This window comes from Rhinolophus ferrumequinum, chromosome 3, assembly GCF_004115265.2.
Source record: "Rhinolophus ferrumequinum isolate MPI-CBG mRhiFer1 chromosome 3, mRhiFer1_v1.p, whole genome shotgun sequence".
Taxonomy (NCBI): Eukaryota; Metazoa; Chordata; class Mammalia; order Chiroptera; family Rhinolophidae; genus Rhinolophus; species Rhinolophus ferrumequinum.
Window position 1 is genome coordinate 52,242,876 of NC_046286.1, and position 27,401 is coordinate 52,270,276.

Sequence of the window (27,401 nt, forward strand, 5' to 3'; positions counted from 1 at the left end):
AAGGATGAGTAGAGCAAAACATCTGGCAAACGTTGGAACCTTAACATAAACACTGTTGGCCAAGGTTGAAAAAAAAAAATTATGTATTACCTGAATAATCATTTAGCCAGGTTCAGTCTCATTCCTCACAGTTAAGTGTGCTTGGGAAGGGTCTTATTTATTAACCTGCTTCACACACAGTATAAAAAAGGATAACAAACAGTCCCATCTCCTGACCATCCCCCCGTCTGAACAAAACAAAACAAAATAATAAACAGTAAACTTGAAAAAGCATCCTATTAAAACATAACTTATAAAAACAAAAACAAAAGAAACACAAACAAACCACAAGGCAGAAAGTCACATTACAGTAAAAAGTCCATAGATCAACCTGCTTAGGGGTCGTACCCAGTTACCCAGATAACATTCGCAGTTAGAAAAGGTTCTTTAGCTTAAAATCTCTTCAAAATAGAATGCAGTTTTGCCAAGTTACAACGATCGTGTAACACAATTAACCTTTATTTCCTTAATTGTATACTTTATACTTACAGTTATATAAGGTAAAAATCCTAGAAAGTATTTTTAACAGAACATTATACAACCAGTTAAAAGTAGGAGTTAGAATGATGGGAAGTGGCTTCAGATATAAGAAAAGACGAACAGCAAAAGACTAGATGTCACCATTTTCCAGTCTCTGTATCTCATCTTGCCCCACTTGTCCTAGGTGAGATAAAAGTTTGCTATAGGCTTTCCTGTTTAAGAAAAAAGAAAAGAAGGCAGATATATTTGTTACCTTCCCTATTATTTTTCATTGAAGTATTTACAAATTGAACCTGCCTGAATGTGTCTGTACACACACACACACACACACACACACACACACACACCCATGTGATTAAAGTACTTTGATTCTTTAACAACCTTGGGAACATATGAATTCTAGTATGAGTGCTGAACCCTCTAAATCAACCTTTTCAGGAACTACAGGCTTATTTCCACAATGTTGCATTCCTTTAAATAGTTCAAGCGTTATCCTCAGTTAGATTGTAAACCTATAAGAAAAAAAGCTTTAGTATCTATTTGTGACCAAAAACCATATTATCTAATTGGGTCACTCAGCCTATTAATTCGACACACATGATACTGCTGATTCAGCAAAGCAAGCATTCCTCAAAGGGCTGACTTGCCACCATGGATTTTATACAAAAGCAAGACACCTGCGGCTCTGAAGTCCACTTCCCAATGAGGAATACAGCGTTCGGAGCCACAGCAGCACTGCTGAAATACACAGCATTCTAAGGTGGTCACTTTGACAAGAACAGTATGTGAACGGCTGTGTCAATCACACCTGAAACATTTTCCAACTCAACACACCCAAAATTTGGGGGAATGGGAAAAGAAGGCATGTCTAGAAAATGAATCTAGATTTTATAATCATTGTTCAAAAGAACTTAATCAAATTACCACACATACCTTTGTTTGGTATTTCTGCCAAAGCCCCACTTCTGCTCTGAGTCCTTTAAAGACTGAGTGAGGGTAGAAATCAAGTGAATAACAACTTGCTGGTCCAATGCTGCTACTGCTTCTAAAATGCTGTAAATCTGATAATCGTATCTCATCCCATAATCCTGGATAAAATCCCTGAAAGTAAATCAAGTTACTTAGGATTACTTATGGGTCAATCCCTTAGGCTGGTGTCTGTATGATAATCAGCTATAACCTGAACACAAGAAACCACTTCACGTGAGATTACCTTAAGAATCTAGATGCCATATGAAGACTATTTATAATACTTAACAATGAAGGACAGAAATGGCTTATTTCAGTGGCAGCCAGGAAGAGAATGACGGCATTGGGAAGAAGAGGGAAGAGCTGCAATCCCAGAAGGGGGAATAAGGGGAAAAATCTAAGCCCAGGAACTTTTTTGCAATAGTCTGTATATTACAATCTGGGTAGTAAGGATGTGGAAAGAGACTAAGACAGAAAAAAATCGAGTCTGGCTTCCTAGATTTTTTTTTTTTTTTAGTTCTTCCTCACTCTAGATAAATCATATTTTTTGAGGAAAGCAAGTTATTTGTTATACATTTTTATATTCCTTAACCGAACAAGAGACTTTAGATGCATAGGAGCCCTTTTTAAATAAGAATTATGTATTTTAACCCTAAAATTCCACCACCACCCCCAACAAAATAAAAGCCACCTAGCTTAATAAATTGTAGATAAACATGAACCCTTTATTCATATAAAATCCTTTCTCCCGCATTAGGGTTGGACAGTTTCCATAAATGCATTATTTATTTCAAGTGATCAGAATTTAAATAAACTGTAAACACTTGACAAGTGCCAATTATGTGACAAGAACAAAAGCTGCAGAATCGAAGATCCAACACAGAATGAAGAAAATGACCCCAAATTATTTATCATGGTAGTGCTAGGGTAGAGATATTCATAATAAAAGTAAACTAGTAAAAACTGTAAGACAGTAATACTTAAAAATACAGCCCTAACAGAAAGCACAAAAGAAAGGAAGAAAGGCAGGGGGAAAAAAAGTTCCTCAAGTTGCACTGTTATTCTTGCAAACAAACAACTATCTACTTCTACAAAGTCTATGCTTCACAAGTGAAATATAACTGCACTTTCTGGGTCAGTAATATCTAAAGCAAGTAAGACACCATGCCGTGTACTTCCACACTGGGTCCTGAGTTAGTGTTTAGCAGTCTGAAGGCTTGTGCTCCTGTCATCAAGACCCGCGTTTCCCATTTCTCCCTCTTAAACATGCAAGAGGCTTCCTTACTAAATACTTAGGTAATTTTAAGTCAGTTCACTTTGTCTTTCTCCCTGGCAAGTTTATTTTTTTAATAAACCACACAATGTAACAAAACTACTGCCAAAAATACAATAATTGAAATACTATAAACACATAGTAACACATTATGTTTTGGATAATCAGTTATTTAAAAAACATGTTGGCTGTCAAATGGCTGGCGATAGTCTCCTTGCCAGTTGGCATATTTTCCAGTTACCTAAACACTGAAGTCAGCCGGGCGGCAGCTTCTCCTCCTGACCCCGCTTGGCAGGCTCTTACCATGTACTCCAAGTTCTCTGTGGCTAGCCTTTTAACTAGGAGGGAAAAGTACAGCATTATACACTGTCTGAATGGACCATCTGGATCCTCATTTTTATAAACGCTCTTGATTTAGAAAAATATGTTGTTTTCTTAAAGTATATATATGCTTTCTTGTTATTTCTCAAAATGAAATAGTTATGAGTTTTTGTTTTGTTCCAAAGTGTATCTCCCGATTTATCTCCCTCATTTTAAGAAAATATAAAAAGCTCAACAGTCTATTTTTCACAATCTTATAACTAAAACATTACAAGTGAGGATATGTCTTTCTCTTAGAAAAGAGCCCATATTCAAAAAGACTATACCATCCTAATTCTGCAAGTACTGTTACATCCTGAGAAAAGACAGCCTTTACTAATGCAGCTGATTTGCAGACAAGGTTATTTTTTTTAATTCATAAGCATATTCCTCCCACTCACTAATAAACATACATGTAGCAAATTAGACTCCACCAACAACTTACCTTCACTTAAAATTAGTCAAAAATATGTATAGATATAGAGATGTAGATAGATATGTCAACTATTTTAGATGCTACCTTCCTTTCAAACAGCAAAGTTACAAAAAGAACATTTGTATTATTTAAATATTTAACCAAATCCTTTAAAATTGTGTACTTGTACATAAAAATAAAAAAAATCAAGAAATATAGAAAATTCAACATGTTCCAAATGCTACTAAATTTTTGTTGTTTTAGTACATTTAATAAAAGTAGCTGGGGGATAAGTGCTCTCTCTAAGAATAAAAAAAAAAATCAGAGATTAATCCATGATAGCAGGCACAGAAAACATTATGCACATGAACTTAATATTAAGTAGTAATATTTTCTATGGCATGAGGACAGTGGATAAAGAAGATACAACATACTTGACTTTATTGAAAAAAGAGCTTCTCATATTAGATACAATTCTAGAGTCAATATAACAGGTTCTTTTTAAAGGATATTTTCTTAAAAAACAAACTCCAAAAGCTCTCCTGTGCAAAAAGTACCAGATCGTGAAGAAATAGCCTTCACAGCATATTAATAGCAAGTGCTGTTTTTTTTTTAAATAACAGCTTTATTGAGGTATAATTCACATATCAGAAAAAAACAACCTTTAAAAATTTACAATTCATTGGTTTTTAGTATACTCAGAGTTATGATGAAGCCATCACCACTATCTAATTCAGAACAATTTCATCACCTCCCCAAAACCTTATACCCATTAACAGTCATTCCTCCATTTCCTTCCTCCCCTAGTCCCTGGAAACCACTAATCTACTTTCTTTCTGTCCCTATGGATTTGACTCTTCTGAAAATTTCATGTAATCATATAACATGGGGTCTTCTGTGACTGTTTTCTTTTTACTTATTTAGCACAATGTTTTAAGGTTCATCCATGTTGTAGAATGTATCAGCACTTCCTTTATTTTGACAGCCAAATAATATTTCATGGTATGGATATACCCCATATTGTTATACATTCACTAGTTGATGAACACTTGGGTTGTTTCCACTTTAGCTACTATGAATAATACTGCTACGGATATTAGTGTATAGGGTGTTTAAAAAACATATTGGCAAAATGTTTTTAATCAGGTCTCTAATTACACTGAGCTTTTTTTTTTTTAAACTGGGTAATTCTTTTTCTTTAGATTTTTTTTACAACAGCTTTATTGTCATGTAATTCACATATGATACAATTCACCCATTTAACATGTACAATTCAATGGCTTTTAGTATATTTACAGAGTTATGCAATGATCAGCAATTTTACAGTATTTTCTTTACCTTGAGAAGAAACCCCACACACTTTAGCTATCACTCCCAAACCTCTGATACCCTCTAAGCAACCAGTAATCTACTTTCTGTCTCTATAGATTTTACTATCCTGGACATTTCCTATAAATTAAGTCATTTAACATGTGGTCTTTTGAAACTGGCTTCTTTCACTTAGAATGTTTTCAAGGTTCATCCACGCTATGGCATGTACAAGTACTTCATGCCTTCTTACAGCCAAATAATATGCCACTGTATGGATATATTACATTGTCAAAATCCATGTGTCAGATGATGGGCAGTTTACCTTTTGGCTATTATGAATAACACTGCTACAGACATTAATGTACAAGTTTCTGCGTGGACAGATACATCCATTAATCTTGGGCATATACCTAGGAGTGGCATTGCTAGGTCACATGGTAACTGTGTTTAATCGTTTGAGAAACTACCAGACTGTTTTCCCAAGCGCCTACACCATTTTACATTCCCAACAGCAGTAAATGAAGGTTCTGATTTCTCCACGTTGTCGCCAAACATTGCTATTACCTGACTTTTTCATTATACCCATCTTGTGAGTATGAAGTAGTATCTCACGGTGATTCTGATGTGCATTTCCCTGACGAACACTGATGCTGAGCATCTTTTCAGGTGCTTGTTAGCCATTTGTTTATATTCTTTTGGAGAAACGTCTATTCAAGTCCTTTGCCTATTCTTAAGTGGTATTTCGTTTTTTATTATTGAATTATAACAGTTCTTTATATATTGTAGAAACAAGTTGCATGTCATATAAATGATTTGCAAGTATTTTCTCCCATTCTGTGGGTTGTCTTTTCACGTTGATAGGGTCCTTTGAAGCACAAAAGGTTTTCATTTTAATGAAGTCCAATTTATCTCTCTTTTGTGGCTCATGCTTTTAGTGTCATATCTAAGAATTCACTGCCAAATCCAAGGTCATAAAGATTTACTCTAATGCTTTCTTCTAAGAGTTTTATGGTTTTAGCTCGGACATTTAGGTCTATGATCTAGTTTGAGTTAATTTGTATACAATGTTCATTCTTTTGCATGTACCTATCACTCTGTGACCTAGCACAATTTGTTCAAAAGACTATTTTCCACTTATTGAATCATCTTGAAATCGTTGTTAAAAACAAAACAAAGGCCACAGACACATGGATTTATTTCTGAACCCTCAATTTTATTCCATTGATCGGTATCTTTATGCCAGTGCCACACTGTCATTAGTACTATTGGTTGTACTAAGTTTTGAAATTGCCAAGCATGAGTCTTCCAACTTTCTTCTTTTTCAAGATTGTTTTGGCTATCCTGGGTCCTTTGCAATCCCATATGATTTGTAGAATTAGCTTGTCAATTTCTGCAACGAAGTCTGCTGGGATTCTGGTAGGAGTTGCACTGAATTTGTAGATCAATTTGGGGAACTAATCTGAACAAACAGAAAAACAACTCTTCCCAGATGCATCAGAGAATTGAGGTCATGAGGCAAACTACTACCCTCCAAACTGAGCACACAACTTGTCAAATTCAGTTTAAGTATTTTGATGAGTATCAGCTCCAGCAGCAGGCTTCTGGCCCTCGTGAGCTCTCCTCAGTTTTAATTGATCAAATAGGCAGCTTTCTGTTCAAAATAATAATATTTGGTGATTATGCCTCATGGATAAGTGAAATGAATGACATCAATATTATAAGGGACCAGAGAAAGGAATTGGGAATACTCTGTTAAAAGGTACCTGCACTACCGTGAAAGGATATAGTGGTTGTTATTTGAAAGTGGACTTGGATCACTTTAATGTTTGTACTACAAATTCTCGGGCAACCACTAAAAATAAAAAGTTTAAAAAGAGTATCTTTGATGTGCTAAGAGAGGAAAGAAATTGAAATTACATAAAGTACTCAGTTAAAACCTTCAGAGAAGGCAGAAAAAGAGTAGAATATGACAAAAAACAAGAGCAATGAATAGAAAAGTTACACATCTGGTAGGTATCAATGCAGCTATATCAATAATCAAATTAAATGTGAATCAAATAAATAAAGCAATTAAATAAGAGAGCCTGATAATGGATCCAAAAATAAGGCCCAACTGTATGTTGTCTACAACTGTGTCTACTTTAAATATAAAGACATAGATTAAAGGGAAAGACAACTATATACAATACTAACACAATTAAAAACACAGCTGTAGTAGCTATATTAATTTCAGATAAAGCAAACTTCAGAATTAGTGGAATTATCAGGGATAAAGAGATGCATCATACAATGACAAACCGAAAATAGAACTGCTTCAATCTGATGAAGGATATCTATGAAAATCCTACAGCTAACCTCATACATGCTGGTGAAAGATTAGATGCTTTCCCTTAAGATTAGGAACAAGACAAGGGTATTCACTCTTGCCATTTCTATCAACATTATAGTAGAAGTTCTAGTCAGGGCAAGAAAAAGAAATTAAAGGCATCTAGTTTGAAAAGGAAGGAGTAAGCGATCCCTATCACAGGTGATATGATTTGTGTATAGAAAATTCTAAGGACTCCACTAAAAAGCTATTAGAATTAATAAAAAAAGCTCAACAAAGTTGCAGGAGAAAAATTCAAAATATAAAAAGCAATTGTATTTCTATATACCTTCAATAAATACCCTGAAAATGAAATTAAGAAAATAATTCTATTACAATACCATCAAAAACAACTAGGAATAAATTTAACAAAAGAGAAATACAAAGTTATAATCTGAAAACTCCCAAACATTGCGGAAAGAAATTAGAGAATATCTAAATAAATGGGAAAACATGCCATTTTCACGGATTGGAAGAGTTAATACTGCTAAGGTGGTGATACTCCCTAAATTGATCTACAAATTCAGTGCAACTCCTACCAGAATCCCAGCAGACTTCGTTGCAGAAATTGACAAGCTGATTCTACAAATCATATGGGATTGCAAAGGACCCAGGATAGCCAAAACAATCTTGAAAAAGAAGAAAGTTGGAAGACTCACGCTTGGCAATTTCAAAACTTAGTACAACCAATAGTACTAATGACAATGTGGCACTGGCATAAAGATACAGGTCAATGGAATAGAATTGAGGGTTCAGAAATAAATCCATGTGTCTGTGGCTTTTGCTTTGTTTTGTTTTTGACAAAGGTGCCCTGATGATTCAGTAAGGGCGAGAGTGTTGACTTTCAAGCTCTTTACATGTTGAGTTGTAAACCAAAAAAATCCTCCATTACTGTTGTCTAGTTCTCCCTTCATATCTCTTAGTTTTTGCTTCTGTTGTTAGGGACACATATGTTTTGTTAAATCTTCCTGATGGATTGACTCTTTTATCATTATAAAATGTCTCCATTTCTAGGAACATTGGTTGGCCTAATGTCTATTTTATTTGATGTTAATATAGACATGCCAGCTTTCTTGGTTACAGTTTGCATGATGTATCCTTTTGCATCCATTTACTTTCAATATTTGAACCTAATGTGTTCCCTGAAGGTAGAATATAGTTAGATCTTTAAAAAAAAAAAAAAAAAACCAACCTGATAATCTCTGCCTTTTGATTGGCTTGTTCAATCCTTTAACAAATAATGTTACTACTGATATCGTTGGATTTACATCAGTCATTTTACTTTTTGTTTTTGAAATGTCTTGTTTTTTGTTCCTCTACTACTTTGAAGTCTTTATCTATTAAATCCCATATCTGATTGATCTCACTAGTAGCTTTTGTGGCCTGCTTTTCTCCCAGTGTATGGATCATAGGTCTCTGCTTTTTTGCATGTCTTGTAAATTTTTTATTGAAACTGGAATTTTTTTTTCATGAAGTTTACTTCTTTCTTTCCCCTTCCCCCAGTGTGAAGCCTCTAACATTCCTCCTCAGGTGGTGGTATCACCTTGGGTGTGCCCACAGTCTCCTCTGGAACAGTGATTTTGACTGTTTCTCTCTCTCTCTCTCTCTCTCTAAAGTTTATTGGAGTGACAATGGTTAGTAAAAGTTACACAGATTTCAGTTGTACAACTCTGTAATACATCATCTATATATCACATTGTGTGTTCACCACCCAATCAGTTCTCCTTCCAACACCATATATTTGATCCCATTTACCCTCATCTACCACCCCCCTCACCCCCGCTATGAAAGGCAGTGAGGCGATTCCTCAAAAAATTAAGACCAGAATTACCAAATGACCCAGCAATCCCTCTCCTGTGTATCTACCCAAAACATCTGAAAACACCTATCCATAAAATATATGGGCTCCAATGTTCATTGCAGCTTTATTTACAGGGGCCAAGACACGGGAAGAAGGTGTGGTATATATACAAGGGATGGATCTTGAGACAGTGCCCTCTGGGTTCCTTTCCCTGACCACATCCAGTTGTTAAGCTCCACTAATTGCTGGCTGATTATAGTATTGTTTTCAATAATGCCATGGGCATAAATTGCTTTCCAGGCTTATCTAATCAAGTTTTAGCTTTTTAAAAGAGATAGTTTCTGAGGTCTTTGTTTGGGATCTATCCTGACCTGAGGGCTCTATCCAGCTGTCTCTTTCACCAATTCTTCACCAAACTAGCTGGCCTGCACATTAGCTTGTATCTCCAATGACTCTGTTATTCTTCTACTAACTACTTTTCACCACAAACATCACTGTTTTTGACAGCACCCTCAGGCTGGAACTTTTTCACACTCAGTTGCAAATGATGTCAGTTCCTTTCGGAGAGGTTCAGAATTCCAGGCAAAACCTCAGAGGCATGGCTCTGGTGCTGGGACAGGGATCATGGTGCCTACCAGTTTCTGGGTGACACACCCACTTCAGAAGCTGGGTGCTTGTGGAAGCAGGGGCAGCAGCCCCAGGTCCCCTCCACTGGCTTCTCTTGGCATGGAACCCCCACCTCTAAGCTGCAGCAAAAACGATTGGCACCCCTATATTCTCAGTGGTGTAGAACTCAATGTACTGCAGCCATGCCATGACTGGGGGCTGCGCAGGAGAAGGAAGCCCCCACTTCTCAACCATACCTGCCTAGAATGGAACCTCAGCCTCAGGTCCTGTGGGGCAAGATGAGGAATGTTGATAGCCTGCCTCTCGCAGGATGATAACAGCCCTCCTACTGGGAGCTGGGGAGAGAGGGAGCCCTCTGTTCTTGGATTTACTAGTCTGGAGTAGACTTTCTGTCTTACTGAGCTGTGAGAAGAGATCTTGGTTCAAGTACCACAAATTCTTGCTGTTCTTACCAAGTTTTAGGTTTACCTTCAATAAATGTTTCTCCATGTACTGTATACCCTTAGACTATTTCCAAAGAATTTAAGTGTTTTAATGTTCACCAGTTTTGCTGGGAGCAGGTTGGCAGAGCTCCTCACATTGCCATGCCAGAAGTGGAACTCCTCAAGCTCCTAGGCACAGGTTTTAGAGTGGGCATGTGTTTAAAATACCCTTGGGCATATACCTAGGAGTGCACGTGCTGAATCATTTAGGAACATTTTCTATGATTTTATAAATTGTCCTTTTAAACCTTGAGACAACAAGGAGAGTCAGAATTTTCTCTGAGCTAAGCACACAAACCAGTGTTTAATGCTGCTCCTTCAAGGTCACGAAGACAGTAATGTGGAGATGGAGAATTCTGTGTTCCATCTACGTTGAGCATGTGAACAATTCACTAGCTAGTGTGAACCCCGAGAACAAAGATTCATTGGATGTGAACCCTGAGAAGGAATTTATCTCCCGAGGTTGATTCCCTATGGTCAACCGAGGGCCTAAATCTAAATCTTATGAATATGAAGAGTCTAGCACCCATTTGCTGACAGGGGCTTCTCGCATATTCTGTATACTGAGAAGAACCTCATACTGAACTCATGGCTTCCCGAACTATGCCCCGCTTGTTTATGCCATGTGAGTCAACCACTGCAGGGAAACCAACAGACTGCTTTCGTCATTCAACCAACAGACTGAGACCTGCCCCATCCAATCAAAACTGCACAATTTGGAAACCTCATTTGCATAAAATTGGGAACTTTATAAAGGATGGCCTCCACTTTATCTTACTGGAGCACACGTTGTTATCTGAATGTGTGTCTCCTGGACTATATAGCTCCTTTTGCTCAAATAAATGCTTTTTATCCTTTATTAGAGTCTAAAATTAATTTTGGTTTACACTAGATATGAGAGGCAAAATTTACCTTCCAAACCCTGGTCTCCTTCACAATAACTATTACTATCATTGAAATAAGAGGCTAGCTAAAATTTTATATTGTCTACTCTGTCTCAGGAAATTTTGTATTGTACATATAACAGGCTTTCCCTGAATTTAAAAGTATGCATAAGTTTTCGATGAGGGCAATATTTCTAAAGAAAAGTCTGGGGTCCATCTGGGTAGTCTTCAGTGAAGGGATGTTACTAGCAAGTAGAGTATTTTAAATTAACATAACACAACATTTTTTACAAAACCAAGTTTGGGAGCAGAAAGATCATGTTAAACACTAAAATAAATAAGGATGAAAACAAAATATGCATAATTTTTTTGAGATAAAAGAGAACATTTCGGGCCGGCCCGGTGGCTCAGGTGGTTGGAGCTCCATGCTCCTAACTCCAAAGGCTGCCGGTTCGATTCCCACATGGGCCAGTGGGCTCTCAACCACAAGGTTGAGGGTTCAACTCCTCGATTCCTGCAAGGGATGGTGGGCTGTGCCCCCTGCAACTAGCTACCGCAACTGGACCTGGAGCTAAGCTGCGCCCTCCACAAATAAGACTGAAAGGACAACAACTTGAGGCTGAACGGCACCCTCCACAACTAAGATTGAAAGGACAACAACTTGACTTGGAAAAAAGTCCTGGAAGTACACAATGTTCCCCTTCCCCAATAAAATCTTTAAAAAAAAAAAAAAAGGAAGAGAACATTTCAAAGAGCTGTTTGAGCTTTCAGCTAACCATGTAGGTCACTGCCCTCAGATTCTTCAGGATACATACTGTACTCACTTATCAGCAATTAGAACTTAGGTAAATGAAGCATTTACGAAGAAATCACATTATGATGATATAAAACTCACACACACACACACACAACATTCTACTTACACTGAAAAACTCCTTTAGGACAGAACTATGGCTACTATTCAGCATATTCCCAATAAACTTATTAAAGCATGCTACTCAATGTGGGGAATTAAATAAATGATATTTTAAAGAGATCACTGGCAGTAAAGCTGAGGGGTCTGAAAACAAAAGGACTAGTATCAAAAGATCCTTTCAGGTTTGCCCAAGAAATCAGCTTAGATATTCTAGCAGAAACCTGAATAGAAACAAGAAAGTATGCTGACCCCCTCACCACTTAATATTTAACAAGTTGCGTTTAATAGGGGAGTCAAATTGAACAAACATTCTTTAAGAGATTAACAAGTCTAATTAGAGGAAGTAACCCTCAAGTAAACTATTTGCTTTGGGGGAAAAAACTAAACCAAACTAAACTAGACCGAAACATGCCCGTTTTTAACCATTTTATCATGCTCAGCCTCAGCTAGCTACTAGTTGGAGTTTGGTCCTTAGCCATGATATATACAAACTGATATAAAATAGCCAAATACTTTTGTAACTATCAATTTAACTCATAGGAAAGAGTACTTTCTTAATTTGTGAACAGAAAAGTACAGCAAACACAAACTCAAACTAACCTTGGAATTCACTGACCAACACCAAGCATTTTAAGACACCAGGGAGAAGTAGTTCAACGTCAGAAATGTCTATATCAGTTTCTCTGAAGAGCTGGAGCATGAAGGCCAGAATGGATGCTAAGCGAGGAGGGAGCGAGAACCCTTTAGACTCCAAGTAGGATTTCCTGGAAAGAAGCACAACTTAGTTTTTTCTTCTGTTTAAAGTTTCAGTAGAGCAGAATAATAAAATGATACACAGTTTACAGACATTGGAAAATTTTACCCCCACCCCAAATTAATAAAGCACAATTTCTAAAAAGAATGTATATTTTACCATGCTATCTTCAAACGTAAGATTTTACAATCAATGACTGAGCATCCTTTTTGTGTGCTACAAGGGCCAAAGGAGAATACAGACACAAACTAAATTTAAAGCAACCTGGTCTTAAAATGAACTTAATCAAAATCCAAATAAAAATCTAATTGCTAATTTGTTTTTTCCTTTCTAGTATAGGCCTGATCTCTTCTATCACCTCCTCTATAATGAACATTTTCTCTAATGTCAAATTTGCATAAAGAAATGTCTCCTCACATTTATTTATTTAGGGATTTAGGAGAGGTCTTATTTCCCCAAACAGGAGTGTCCTAAGAATTAGCTCCCCACTCTGGCATTACCTCTTCCTTTCCCACAGGAAGTAAAAGAATCAGAGAAGTCATTTAGATTTAATATCTTCTCTCAAAGAAGGACAACTTTTAGCATTAGAACTCAAAATAGACCATAAAGATAATTTATCTGACTCACTTTTGTGTCTCTACCTCTTAGAATAGATCTTGGCTCATAAGAGGTGTATTTTTCAGTGTATTTTTGTTAGGTGAATAAATGAAAGTAGGAATTAGTTTCTAAAAAGTCTAGACAATACGAAAAATTGTCAAATGCAGCTACATCTAAACTAGACAGCCACATATATTTGCAAAGCAATAATAATTTTCCAAAATGAAGCACAGAAATTACTACGAAATATAAACCCGTTCAGGGCAGATGCTCTGGCTTCATCATCATTTCTATTCCATACAGTAACTTGAACAAATATTACATCTTAGAAGATTCATTCATTCTTTGAGGGTAAGGGTTTTGTCTTTTTTGTTCACTGTTGAATTTCTAATGCCTAGAATAAACATTTATTGGGTACCTATGGTATACCAGGTACAAGTCTAAGAACAAGAATGTAAAGCTAAGTAAACTATGGTCTCTGAAAGCAAGGGGCTCGGCATCCAGAGGAAAAGTTGAACAAGAAAAAAAAAAGACTATCGTAAGACTATAGTGTGATAGCTGCTTTGAAAACTAAGCCCAGAATTCTCAGGAATTCAGAGGATGCAGGCCTAATTAAGCTGGGGAACAGAAGCAGTAGAGAAGCATGGAATGGAGGAAGGCACAGGAGGCGAATTCTATTTTTTTTTCCCTGAGTAAAAAAAGGAAAAAAAAAGGAATTGTTACATTTTTGGGTCTTCAACTAGAAATCATGAGAACAATGTTTTCACTGGTAAATAGGAAAATCAGCTAAAGCAGCCAGTATCCTAAATAACTGGCTTTAAAACAGTTTTATGACCTGAAGGATTTAATTTCACTTCAGCACTTGTCATTTGCTTTGTACTAAAATTACTTATAGTGTCTCAAATACAGTGGTAGAGTACTACAATCTTTTTTTTTTTTTTTTTTTTTTTTTTATGGCGGGCACAGCTCACAGTGGCCCATGTGGGGATCAAACCAGCAACCTTGGTGTTATCAGCACTGCACTCTAACCACCTGAGCTAACTGGCCACCCCTGAGTACTACAATCTTATTGGCAATTTAGATACAAGTAAAGCAGAAATGTCACAATTCTGCAATCTGAATTGTATAGAGCATATGACTTCCAAAGAAGGAAGAAGCATCATGGTACACTGAAATTTTATAAAAGGTGTAGGTCTTATAAAGTCTAGGTAGAATTTAGTCCAGAGGGATGGCGTTTTAATGGAGAAAATGGTATGAACAAAGTTGTAATGTAGGGAAACGTAAAGCATTTGGAAGGGACAATAACTAAACCAATCTCATTTGGGTTTGTATATGATATGATGCCATGGAAAAGTTAAGTGACATATCACGGAGAACTAAGATATATGAAGTTTATTCTATAGGCAAAAAAGGAGCAAATGAAGGTCTGGGAGCAGGAAAGTGTCACAATGGAACAGTATTGCAGGAAAAGTAATCTGGGGCATTATTTAGGCTGGACTGGAAGAAAAGACTAGAGATAGTAAAAGTAGTTAGGTGACTGGCAATATTCTAGGTCTAATGTGTAAAGAAAGAAAGATGTGAAAAGGAAGGAAGGAAACAATTATTTGGCAAAGGGTGGCAAAGGACAGGGAACCAAGACCATAAAGCTTCCAAACCTGAGTAACAGCACACTAGGAACACAAATTAAAAAAACAGTTAGAAAAAAGAAAAAATTTTAGACATGGAATTCCGTAAAGAGGTGATGGACAACATCAGGTCATTAAAACCATCAGGTCATTAAAAACAGAAAAAAATATTAGATAAGAATAATATATATCACCATAGCATCTTAAAGTTTAAAAGCTGATTTCATATGAAGGTAAATACTCTATGAAGACAAAGGAAGGATAATTTCTATTATATTATTGAATCTTCTAATGTTACAGGTGAAAGGTATGGAGTTTAGTAGAAAATCTCGGAAGTTTCATTTATTTGTCTGCCAAATAATAAAACTGAGTTACTAAAACAGAGAATAGACTAAGAAAATAGGACTTCATATAGCTTCCTTTTTCATATTAGCAATCATATTTTCACTTGTAATCTTTTATAAAATACAATTACTGTATCTTATGCAGTACAAAACACAATTAGTTTATCTAATAAAAACTAAAACATATATATACATATGCCTTTAAGACATAAATGCTTATAAGGAATTATGAAAAATAATAAGGAAAATAATTGCTATGTAGAGAAAACAAGCAATCTAAAGAACATTGTCTTAGGCCGCCATGAGCGAAAGTCATTTCAGTAAAATCTTAGACAATGCTTCTCAGGAAAAAGAAGTTTCTAAACCACCAGTATCCTATGAGATGCGAAAACTTTTGAGATGCTTTGCTACTTTTCAATAGAGACTAATACATTGTAAGTACCACTTAGCTTTAATATTTACATCTACCTTATGACTTGTACAATGCATTTCTTTAGTTGAGACATCGGTGCACCCGTGGCCGAGTTTCTCAGCGCCAACAAAACAGGATGTTGTTCAAGATCTAAAAGCTGTGGCGAGGCTGGAAGAAACCGCCCAATGTACTGCCCAGTAACATTCCCCAGCAATTGATTCAAATAGGCATTTGGATTTTGAGACTGGCAACACGCGACACACATGCCCTACGGGGAAAAGCAAGAGAGATGGAAATATTAAAAGAGAAGGAAATATAAAAAATAGCTAGCAACCTACTAATGTTGTCCCCTGCATTGATATTTATGTCAGAATTTGTAACTGATCACAATCCACAAGGAAACAGCCCACTATCAGTAGATAACGTTTATATGAAGTTCAGGGAGTCGCTGAGCTTGGTGACAGCGAAGCTGCTATGTCTAACCAAACGTACTTGTCTGTGGGGCACAGCAAGGAAGCAGGGAAAGTGCAGGAAGGCAAAGGAAGTGTCCTTCTTCCCCTCCTCCTCAGGAAACTTGACCACCACACTCAGTGACTACATATATTTGTAATTTCAAAATTATAACATACGTTTTAGGTCAGTATTTTTAAGGTAGGGCACTGATCATTTGTCTGAGTAAGACTACAAAGGTTGATGCGAAGAATCTTCCATGTTAAGAAAGGTGATAAATTTAAAAAAAAAAAAAATTGAGGAGAGAAATGCAGAAGATTGACTCAGAATAATAACAATTTATATTTAGGTTTTCTTTTGTCTGGCACTGTGCCACGTGGTTTATATTGATTATTTTATTTAAATGTCTCAAAAAACCACTGAATCAGTGTTACTACAGTTCAAATTTTACAGCTGAGGAAACTGAGGTTTAGAGATATTAAGAGCTTGATCAAGGTCCCACAAAACTTACAATGTCGTATTACATGTCTGTCTATTTAATCTCTTCCTTTTGTAGAGAATTTAACAAAATACTTTCATATAGAGTACAGCATTTGATACTTACAATTAAACCAATACCTTGAGAAACAGAATTTTTTTCTGCCAGTATTATTAAATACTACATATTACTAAATATAGATAATCACACAACAAATTATGTTCTAAAAGTTCATTTATAATTTGATTGGGTACTTGACGATTCACAATGTGTTTTTCCAGAGAAATAATTAGAAATGTGTATGTCTCCATTTTAGGTATAAATATTTACCCAATAAGAAATTTTGAAAGAGTATTTGTAACAAAAACTAGAGTAGAGCTGTTAAAACACCAGCAACTAAACAATTTTAAAAAAATAAAGGGACACCCCTCTACCTCATTTCTTCAATGCTTTGTTTAAAGAAAAGCACATTAAATCAGAAGATGAAGGAATAGATATGTTTTGAAAATTCTGAAGAGGACAGTTGGGTACCTTCAAGACATTAATGATACAGCTCCAAGTCAATTCTGTCAAATGGATAATTCACCAAATTTTTCCATATACAACTTTGGAATTTTATAAGAATTCTTATTAAATGTACAATTTTGGCTTAAGAAGGCCACATGGAACAAGCACTCCAGACCCTTCAGCTGCCCACGACATCCCTCCCTCCTCTGTGGTGTTGGCAGTGCTTTATCTTCCTGCAGTGGACACACTAAAATTTGTTTTAAATGGTATTATGAATGTAAAATTAAAGAGCCAACTTTAAATGTCTTAGAAATCGTAAAAATCTGTTTTAAAAAAATTCATCTGTGGAAGAGACTGCTTATTACCTGATCACAGTTTTTTCTCCCCTCCCTCCTCAGCTTCCCTTGCTGGAGCAGAAATTAAGAAGCACTTATCTTCAGTGTCAAACACTAATGAAGAACAAAGGACACGTCCAGCCCTGTCCCTTCTCCTGAATGACAGATCAGCATATTTAAGTGCCTGCTGGACATCATTACCTAGATATACCCCAGCACCTCAAACAAAAGCTATTCAAAAATTCTACCTTCATCGCTTTCTCTCCAGTGTTTCTCATCTCAGTTAGCAGCACCACTATCTACAGAAGCAGCCACTCTGGAATCTAGAAAGTATGCTATTTTTTTCCGTTGCTCCACACCCTCACTCAGCAAGTCTTTTCGACTGGAGCTCCTAACTGTTTCTGAGTTCTAGTGTGAAATCTACTGAGCTCCACACCCACTGTCTTACTTCAAAACCTTCAGATAATGAACTACTCACTGCTTTCCAAGTCTCCAATCTCACCTCCACACCAACTATCGTACACATCGCCACCAGAATCACCTTTCTAAAATGTAAATATATGTCACTCCCACTTCTCTGCTCAAAATCCATCCATAGTCCCCATGGAAAAGAACAAGTCCAAACTTCTTACCACGGCATATACAGCTGTCCATTATGTGGCTCCTCTTACATGAGTCTCCAGCCACAACAGAATTATCTGCTTTCCCCCAGCGTGTCACATTTCCTTATAAAAATCATGCCCTTTACATGCTGATCCCCTCTGACAGAAATAGAACTTCAACTCCTACCCACTGTGCTCTTTGACAAATAATACCCTTTACAGTGTCTTTTCTCACATCTCCTTGTCTCAGTCTGACTGACAGCCAACCGACGCCTCTAAGGAAAATACTGAGCACACTACAACTCTAAGCGTCTATGCTAGTCAGCCTCTTCTCTCAACTTGAAGCTTCTTGAGGGTGGAGATTTTGTCTTCTCCATATTTGTTTTCAGAGACAAATACAAAAGTGGAAGTGCCACATGTACACTTAGAGATTACAGTGTATGGTTTTTATATCTGCAGTTAGTAAACTCTGTTAAGGCAAAGTTTCCATTTTGTTTCCTTTTTAACTTTCAAACAGCCACGCTTACTATACCTGGAGAAACAAAGGAAGACTCTTCTGAATTGCTGTCAACATAGGTGCAGGCAGCTCCTTCTCTTGCTGTAACACCAAATGGGGCAGCAGTAAGCAATCGATGATCCGGAACAGCAACCTCTGGGCTTTCGAGGTGGCAAAGATCTGTGCCCACGATTTAACAAGAATTCCTAACAAGGAAGAGCAATAACAGCAGTTAAGGTTTCAAGGTTTTCTTCCAAATAGAAAATTTTGTCATTTCACTAAAAAACGTATATTTAAAGCACACAGGAACAAGTTAAAGTAGGTAAGAGGAAGAAACATTTATGATGAGTCAAAAGATCTTGTCAAGTATTGTATTTCCACTAAAGACACAAATTTCTCTGAGTTCTGAGCCAAGAAAAACATACATTTCCCGAGAAAATGGCATTTAATACATACACACTCTCACACACAATGTGACTTGGTTATACATTATGTGTTGCAATTAATAAGCCCTCTCTTTGTTTTGGCTGCTAGGAAACTCAGAGGCAAATTTACAATCCAACTTTAAGAACACTGTAAGATCATACACTATGCTATTATGTGTGTACTTACTTTTCCATGGGCTTCATCGTATTACTCCACATTTTTTTTTTTGATACTCTTATGTCTTTCTATTTTTATCTTACATACAATTTTATATGCTGTCTCAACCCAGTTTGCAACAAGAACAGGCATAACTAAATTCAATTGTTAAAATAGGAAAAAAGGATTAGGTGTAATACCTTGAAGCAATCATTTAAACTCTTTGAACTTCAGTTTTTGTAACTTACAATCGTTTAACATAAACAAATAGGGAGTTTAAATTTTAATTCTGAAAGAAGAGAAATAGATATCTTTACTATGTGAGCTATATTATGGTTTCCTTAATGCTAGGAGTCTGTCAGTTGATACATTTGACGATAGTAAGCTTAACAAATGAGCACCCTTTGTTTAATAAAGTAATCAAAAGCAGTTATATAATTCCCATTAAAGTGTATTACTGCTATTGAAGTTTTCTTTACTGAAAAAACGAATTTAAAAGGAGATCACTAAGTGCTTGTCCAAATAGCACCGTGGTACATGTATCACAAACTTTTACATTTTATTTCATCTCGGAAAGCAAAAAAGGTGATAAAATTCAGTCATTTTCATAAAACAAAAAGTTTAAAATGCAAGTTCTGAAGGAACACAAAAATATGCTTATAGAAGAGTATATTGATGTTAAAAAAAAATAAACCCAACCAATAAACACTTCTAAGAACAAACGGCAACATTAATCTTCTGTTGTAAAAGGAAATACAATAATCAATCATAAAGAAACACAATGCTCACTTAGCAATATTTTAAATAATGCTGGCTTGCTCCTCATTTTTCCAGTAGGTGAAAATCTTGAAAATGACAGCAATGTAAGAAGAACTCACATTCTAACTAACATTAATATACCCACAAGAGGAACTGCCATCGTCACTGACATCTGAAATGATTCATATCACTCTTAGGTGTCACACGTGTGCTAACTTATAAAGAGCAAGGGCCTTCCAACCAAAAATGCATCATCGACCCTTGTATTTCATTTTCGGCAGTGGTTAAAATGCTTTGCTGAACACCTTAAGTTTTATGAGTTCATAGAAGGCACAAGTGATACATTTATTTTACTGCTATAGCAGAACCCTACCTTTTTTAAGTTTCAGCAAAGAATATTTGAATGTGTGTGGTAGTAAACATGCAAAGAAAGAATTTTTTAAATAAAAAACTTTGGGAAAAGTTTAAATACATCACGTAGCTCTGTGGAAAACCAAGTCATTTTCCTGCCTATAAACATATTACTTATTTACTGATGAAGCTGAAAATATAGAAAAATTGTGGGTAATGTACTCCCACAATTCAACGAGATGCACTATGAAAGTTCTTAGGTGTTTACTTATGTCTACTGCATGCATATGTTATGCTTTAAAAAAATGAAGATTGGGATCATTACAATATTTTTTAAATGTATAGGAACTTTGCTCATTTAGGAACTTTAAAAAATACATTATGTACTATTAGCTAGCTTTATAAAATAATTAAATTCCAGAAATATTTATTTAGTACATGCCATCTCCTACATTGGAGAAGCTCTTCAACTGATGTGTCCCCAGATGTATCCCCAGCTCCCAATCCAGTGCCTGATACACACATGAATATGTGTGCGTGCAGGCGTGTGTGCGCGCGCACACACACACACACACACACACACATACACACACAGAGTAAATGTTTTGATTTGTTCAAAATACAACATAATGACAGGAATGAAAAGTTCAAATACTATGGCCACTACCATGAGTAGGTTTAACATTTAGATAGGACACGCTAAGTACACAAATTATAATAAATGTCAAACTACAAAAAATGTCGTAAGGCCAGATGAAGCACAATCAGGGAGATCAAGTCTACTTGGGAGTGTAAGAAAGGTGGGACATTGGGCTGGGCACTGAAGGGACATGGGTAGAATTTCAATTACAAAGACAAAAGGCGAAGACTTACTGAGGAGAGAGGGATACTTAAAAGGAAAGCCATGGAAACAGAAAAGCAAAAGACATAAAGAATGAGAAAAAACAACAAAAAAAAAAGATACAAAGGGGTAAGTTGAAGATATTACTGATCGATCAATCCTGCTTTTTCAGAAATTATTGAACTACAATTAAGATCCCTGACGCCTTAATCTGAAGGGCAATTTTATCAACAGTTTGCACCTTGCAAATGAACAGCAGAGGTATCTCCAGTTAAGAACTGGCAAGGCGAAAAAAGCCCAAAATTTCATTGTTACACTCTTTCTCTCAAGTGGATGTGATGCCCTAACCCTGCACACTTAAAATAGGTTTGAACTCTCCAAAGTTGTATCTGCTCTTTCTCCATTTTGTTCTAAATCTTTTACATAATAGAAGACAATAAGTTATCTGTCCCTAATTTCTAATGAATTAAATGAGCAACACTGTAGCAGTATACTCTATTCTCAGTCTCTGAGATCTAGACAAAAGAATATAGATCTACCTGCCATCAAATCAAAAATCAACCATTTAACAAAACAAACAAGGCCCTCAGTTCTTCAAAAGGACACTTTTGCCCTGGGTCGACATATCACCAATCCAAAAATGATTTTGCAGTTCCTGATAAGACTGTCATATATTTTGTAAAATAAAGATATTCCCTGAAATCATACATTTAGCATTATAAGCCTAAAAGCTGAAATGCTTATTAATCTAGATTTTACTATGTTAAATTTACAGTAAATTTTCACTCACATTTTTCTCTAAAGATGCCTGAATCGTTACTACAGCTTTCACTACATTCTAAATCATCCATATTTACACACTTTCGCATTCTCCTTTATTTTTCACAACAAAGATAAAAGGTTTCATACAGCCCAAATCAGGTTTATTCATATGTTTATAAGATGAAAGGGAACAGATAGAAGGTTTAGGCCACAGAGAAATAAAAACAAAAACTTAAATTCTGTATAAAAACTTCTAAAGAAATCCTTCTTATTTCCCTTTATCCAGTTCCTATTTTTAGTTAGCAACACGGTTTCAGTGAACAAAGGTATTTAAATTACTTACTTCCTAAAGAAGGATGAACTCTGGTGTTACAGACTAGGCACAGAAAAAGATTTCTTTTTCAAAGAATAAAACATTGTGGTGTGATATACAAGATTTGAAGCATAAATACCCTTAGTGCTGTAATAAATTCTTTCCTGACCTCCTTCATACAGAGAAAACCATAAAAATAAAAGTTTTGATATTTTAAATTCTAACAAAGCATAGGTAAGCATTTTAAAAAGTCCATTTTAATTATCCAGTTATTCACAATGTGAGTGATTGACAACAGAGTACTGATAATAAATTGCTGGTGACCTATTTTCTGTATTGATCATAATTAATTTCGATATTAACACAAGCGTAACAAGAAAAGTTCTGAAGGAAGGTAGGACAAGACAGAGATACACTTGGAAGCCAACATGAATTATTTTTTAGCTAAATCACTGTCTTTCAGATTATTCTTATGATTGTATGGAGAATAGTGATATAGCCAGTGTATTAGTATATTCCTATCCATCATGATACTATAGACTCAAACTCAGAAAATTTTAATAATATCAGAAATACATACCCATCACACTATACGTCAGCTGCAGCCCTGCACTGGAAATTTTTTTTCCCAAATAAGGTTTTATATATTTTAATATTTCACCAAGGTATTCTAAAGACTTTGTGACCATGGCAGATTTATCAGAAAGTTCCTGCAGATTCCTGTAAGTTACACCAACAGCCTATAAATAAGGAAAATCATGATTTAGCTTTCCAAGTTGTATACAATACAGACTTCAAAAAATAAAGATTAATTTCTCACTCTCTCTCTACACACACACACACAAAACCACACACACCCCTGACATTTAAGCCTTCATCCTTAACTTTCCAATAAATGTTCATCGCAATTAAAATGCAACTCAAAAATAACACTTTCCTTTTATTGGTTAAAATAAGAACAAAAAAATCAATTCACCAAAAATTATTCATACAAGATCTGACTCAGCAAAGTATTAATAAAAAGACACATGGAACTGACATAAAAGAAGCTTATAACTAAATCACATCGAGACTTCCAAACGTCCTAGTATATAACTGGGAATTCAAAATCCTCAAATTCCTACAAGGACGACCTACAAGCGAGGTTACCAAATCCATACACGTTAAGACCTCTATAAAGTTCAGCTTTGTGATATGAATTGTCCCCCCAGAATTCTCTTTATGCGCCATTAGATGCCGTTTTAGCTTTCTTAGAGGAAAAAAGGATGAGGCACCAACCCAGAGCAGGGATGGCGAAATGGGGAGGTGGTGGAGAGAAACGTAAGACGAGGCTGTAAGGAGAACAATGCAGTGGGAAAAGAGCAAAGGAAATCAGTGAAAGAGTAAGTTGACGAAGGGTGAGAATAAGTAGGAAGTGAGAAATCACAAAGAGAATCAAGAGAAGACTGGCTAGAGATGGGTTAGAAGGTTTAAAAAGACTGCTCAAGTTTTCAAACCATCACTGGGAACTTCCGGTGGATTTCCATGACCTACGCTGGACACAATGGCATCAAAACACAGTTATGTGATTTGTCTTCCGTTGCTCTCAGCATGTAAGTCAAAGGAGAGAAAATAAGTCGTTGCACCAAACCAGGATTGAGTGTTTATAGGTGTGACCAAAAAACAAAGGAAGATGGTGAGAGTGGTGGAAAGGGCAGTTGAAATGAGGCCCCCGTGGGCTTAAGATAAATTATCCAAGGTGATACTAAAGTTAGCCATGTTGACAGTAAAATGTGGAATGGAGGAGAAGATAAGAAACGTAGTGAACTTAAGTGATCGACTGTGAATTGGACAGATGAGCACAAGAAGATGAATCTTTTTTGTTTGTAAATTAAATTTATTGGGGTGACTCTGGGTGGTGAGCACACAATGTGATATATAGATGATGTATTATAAATTGTACAGATGAATCCTCTTTTCGATTTAGCTCTCTGCCATTGGTTCTCTACACTTCTTTCCCTAGACCACAAGTTCTCAAACTTTTGTCTTAGTTCTTTTTATACACTTAAAAATGGAGAATCTTAAAGAGCTTCCTATTATACAGGTTATGTCTATTGATATTTACCATATTAGAAATTAAGAGAAAATTTTAAGTTATCAGTTCATTTAAAAATAATAAATATTGTATACTAACATAAATATACTTTTGGTGAAAAACAACTATTTTCCAAAACTAAAAAAGAATTTAGAGAGAAATGGCTTTTTAAAACATTTTTGCAAATCTCTTTAATTCTGAATACAACCAGTTGCAACATGTTACAGATGAAAATAAGTCAGCCTCACAAATATACGTAGCTGAAAGAAGAACAAGTATTTTAATAGATTTTTCAGATAACTGTGGGAATTCCTCTTTGATATTACACCAAAACTTGACAAATAGCATTTCTTAAAGGTTAGTTATAATATGAAATCCAAAACCATGTCAATGAACATTTTGTACTATGCTATATTGGTCTATCTTGCTCTTAGAGTGGATGTTTTATACCCATGCCTGCTTTCTAAAAAACCTGTCACTTGCGTTTTTTAGAAAGCATGCATGGGTCTAAAAAAATTGGTCACTTGGAAAATTTGGGTTCCCTGAGTTATGCAGCTTCTTAGTCAATGCTGACACATTTCTTTATCCATATTAAAAAATCATATTGGTTAATACCCCACCACTGTCATTGAAAAAGTCTTTAAGTACCAAGAAGCTTTCAAGCTCATGATTGCAAATACAAGTTTTCCAAAATTCTAATTTTCTTAAAAGCCCAAATTATGTTATTAGCAACAACCACCATCAGCTGCTTTCTTTTATGTGACAGGCTCATTTCACTCGTTTTTGAGAAAATGTCTGACAAATACACAAATCTGAATAACCATATTTTACCAGTTGTTCTTTCAGGATAAAAGCAGTCAGTTCAGTTTGCAACTCAAATGATCACATAACTGCGTTTTATTTAGACACTCATCTTGCTTTGGTACGCAGTAAAAGTGCTTCAAGCGCACTTTCCATTATCATTCATAGAACATTAAAAGTACATGAACTCAAGGGTCAAAAACCTAATAAAATAAATAATTTTACTGCTTCATTAAGGACATTCTTAAATAAAACTGGCTTTTTTTTCTCTTATGATTGCATAGCAGTGAAAATTATAACGACTGCTATATAATCTTGGGCCATGGTGTTGATTCGTGCTAAAGCTTGTGCACTATTTGTGCAAATATCAACATACTTTTGAGTAAAACTCCTGAAAAAGTATTAGTAACCCTCAGAGGTCTATGAAACACACTTTTGAGAACCAGTGCCCTAGATCTCAATATTTCTCTACATTTAGCCTTAACATCCCGAGATGATGAGATGTGTTATTTCTCAGTGTCTTGACTATCACTAGTTACAAGTCTTGCTATCACTTCTCTGCAGAAAATAATTAACATAGTAGGCCCAAGCCTGCTCTCCTTAAAGAGACCTACTTGAAAGGTCTGCCCATGGCTGGTGTTTGGGACCACAGAATTTCCCCACCATTTCCTGATAAGAAGCCTCGTTGATCCTAAACTGTGTGTGCAAACAATATGAGGTGTGATCAAACAATATGGTGAATGTTTAAATTAAACAAAGAAAAGGTTATTATAGTAAAAGACACATTGCTATAAATCCCCCTCAAAATATTCCCCCTTGCTTCAAACACACTTATCCCATCATTCTCACTACTTTCTGAAGTAGTTCTGCATGTCCTCTTTGGTGAGTGTCTTTAGTTGCACTGTCAGGGCTGCCTTCATGTCCTAAATCATTTTGACTTTGGGGAAGAGCCAGAAGTCACATGGTACCAGATCCATGTGGTGGATGAGGACACACCGTAATGTTTTTATTTGACAGAAATTGCCGTGTACCAGAAGCAATGTGTGACACAGAGCATTGTCATGATGGAGGATGGTTTATGGCACACTTTAAAACACACGTTCTCTCAACTGTAGCTCACACCCAACTGACTGCACTGAACAAGTTGAACCTTGTCATACACTGTTAGTAAGGTTTGACGCATTGCTTCCTGTATCGAAGACCCCTGCCTTTCCATTGGATGGCACTCGGCAGCAGCATTCACCGTATTTTGTGATCACAACAGAAAGGCTCTGTGTCACACATTGCTCTGGTACAGTGATTTCTGTCAAATAAAAACATTACAGTGTGTCCTCCTCTACCTTATTCACCGTATCTGGCACTGTGTGACTTCTGGCTGTTCCCCAGAGTCAAAATGACCGTGGAAGGTAAACATTTTGAATTGATTCAGGAGATCGAGGCAGCCAGGGCAGCACAACTAAAGGCACTCATAATGGAGAACTTCCAGAACTGCTTCAGAAAGTGGCAAGAACAATGGGATGAATGTGTTCAAAGTGAGGGGCAGTATTTTGACGGGTGTTAATGGCAATGTGTCTTTTACTGTAATAAACTTTTTAAAATGTAAACATTCACTGTATTTTTTGATCAGACCTCGTATAGTTTATGCTGAATATCTGCTTCCCTTCTAAGAGTCTGGGATTTTGTAAGTGCTAGGCAAAGGCTGTTATGTGACCAGCTTCCATTAAAAACCTTGGCCAATGAGCTTTCTAGTAGACAACACTTCATGTGTTGTCACAATTCCTTGCTGGAAGAATTAAGCACATCCAGTGGGACAGCCAGGAGGAGACTCTTGGACGCTGTGCTTGGTTTCTCCGGACTTCACCCCATGCACCTTTCCCTCTTTGCTGAATGGCACTTTAAATCCTTTCACTATAAGTCATAGCTATGAGTACAACTACATGCTGAGATCTGTTAGCCCTCCTAGTGAATCACCGAACCTGGGGATGACCGCGGGGACCCCTAACACAAGTTCAAATGAACCAAGTTTAAAATGAACTACTCCCCCACCCTAAATCATAATGTTCCTATTTCTCCTTAAGGTATCATCATTCTTCTAGCTAAATACAGTATTTATTTCATATCTACTCAAAAATCTCATAATTCAATCTTCAGTTCCTTCTAAATCTCACTAGTATTCTGGCCAATAGTTCTCCTGCACCTTTAATCTACTCTATTGTTACGAAGTTTCCAAAAAAGTCATTTAATCAAATCAGAACTACTCAAAATTTTATAAAGCCTGTTCACAGGATAGAATCCAAACTTCTTATACCAAGGTACTCTGAACTCTAACCTACTGATTGACCTATTAATTAACTGGCACTTAGTATATGTGGTCTTTTATTACTATTTTAACCTCT

At 36.1% G+C, this 27,401-nt stretch overlaps 1 protein-coding gene across 6 annotated transcripts in view; it reads right to left on the bottom strand.

The window, feature by feature from the left end:
- Positions 1–425: 425 nt before the first annotated feature.
- MMS22L (MMS22 like, DNA repair protein) overlaps positions 426–27,401 on the bottom strand; it is a 112,253-nt gene continuing 85,277 nt past the window's right edge. For 3 of the 6 annotated variants that reach the window (XM_033102207.1, XM_033102215.1, XM_033102209.1), the window contains exons 19-25: positions 22,711–22,870; positions 18,559–18,728; positions 15,711–15,922; positions 12,523–12,686; positions 3,003–3,099; positions 1,453–1,620; positions 426–731 (exon numbers count right to left, since the gene is read on the bottom strand). In XM_033102207.1, coding sequence (XP_032958098.1) covers positions 650–731; positions 1,453–1,620; positions 3,003–3,099; positions 12,523–12,686; positions 15,711–15,922; positions 18,559–18,728; positions 22,711–22,870 — 1,053 coding nt within the window. In that variant the 3' untranslated portion in view covers positions 426–649. The remainder of the gene's footprint in view (positions 732–1,452; positions 1,621–3,002; positions 3,100–12,522; positions 12,687–15,710; positions 15,923–18,558; positions 18,729–22,710; positions 22,871–27,401) is intronic. The other 3 variants (XM_033102216.1, XM_033102221.1, XM_033102228.1) reach the window with 1 other exon arrangement.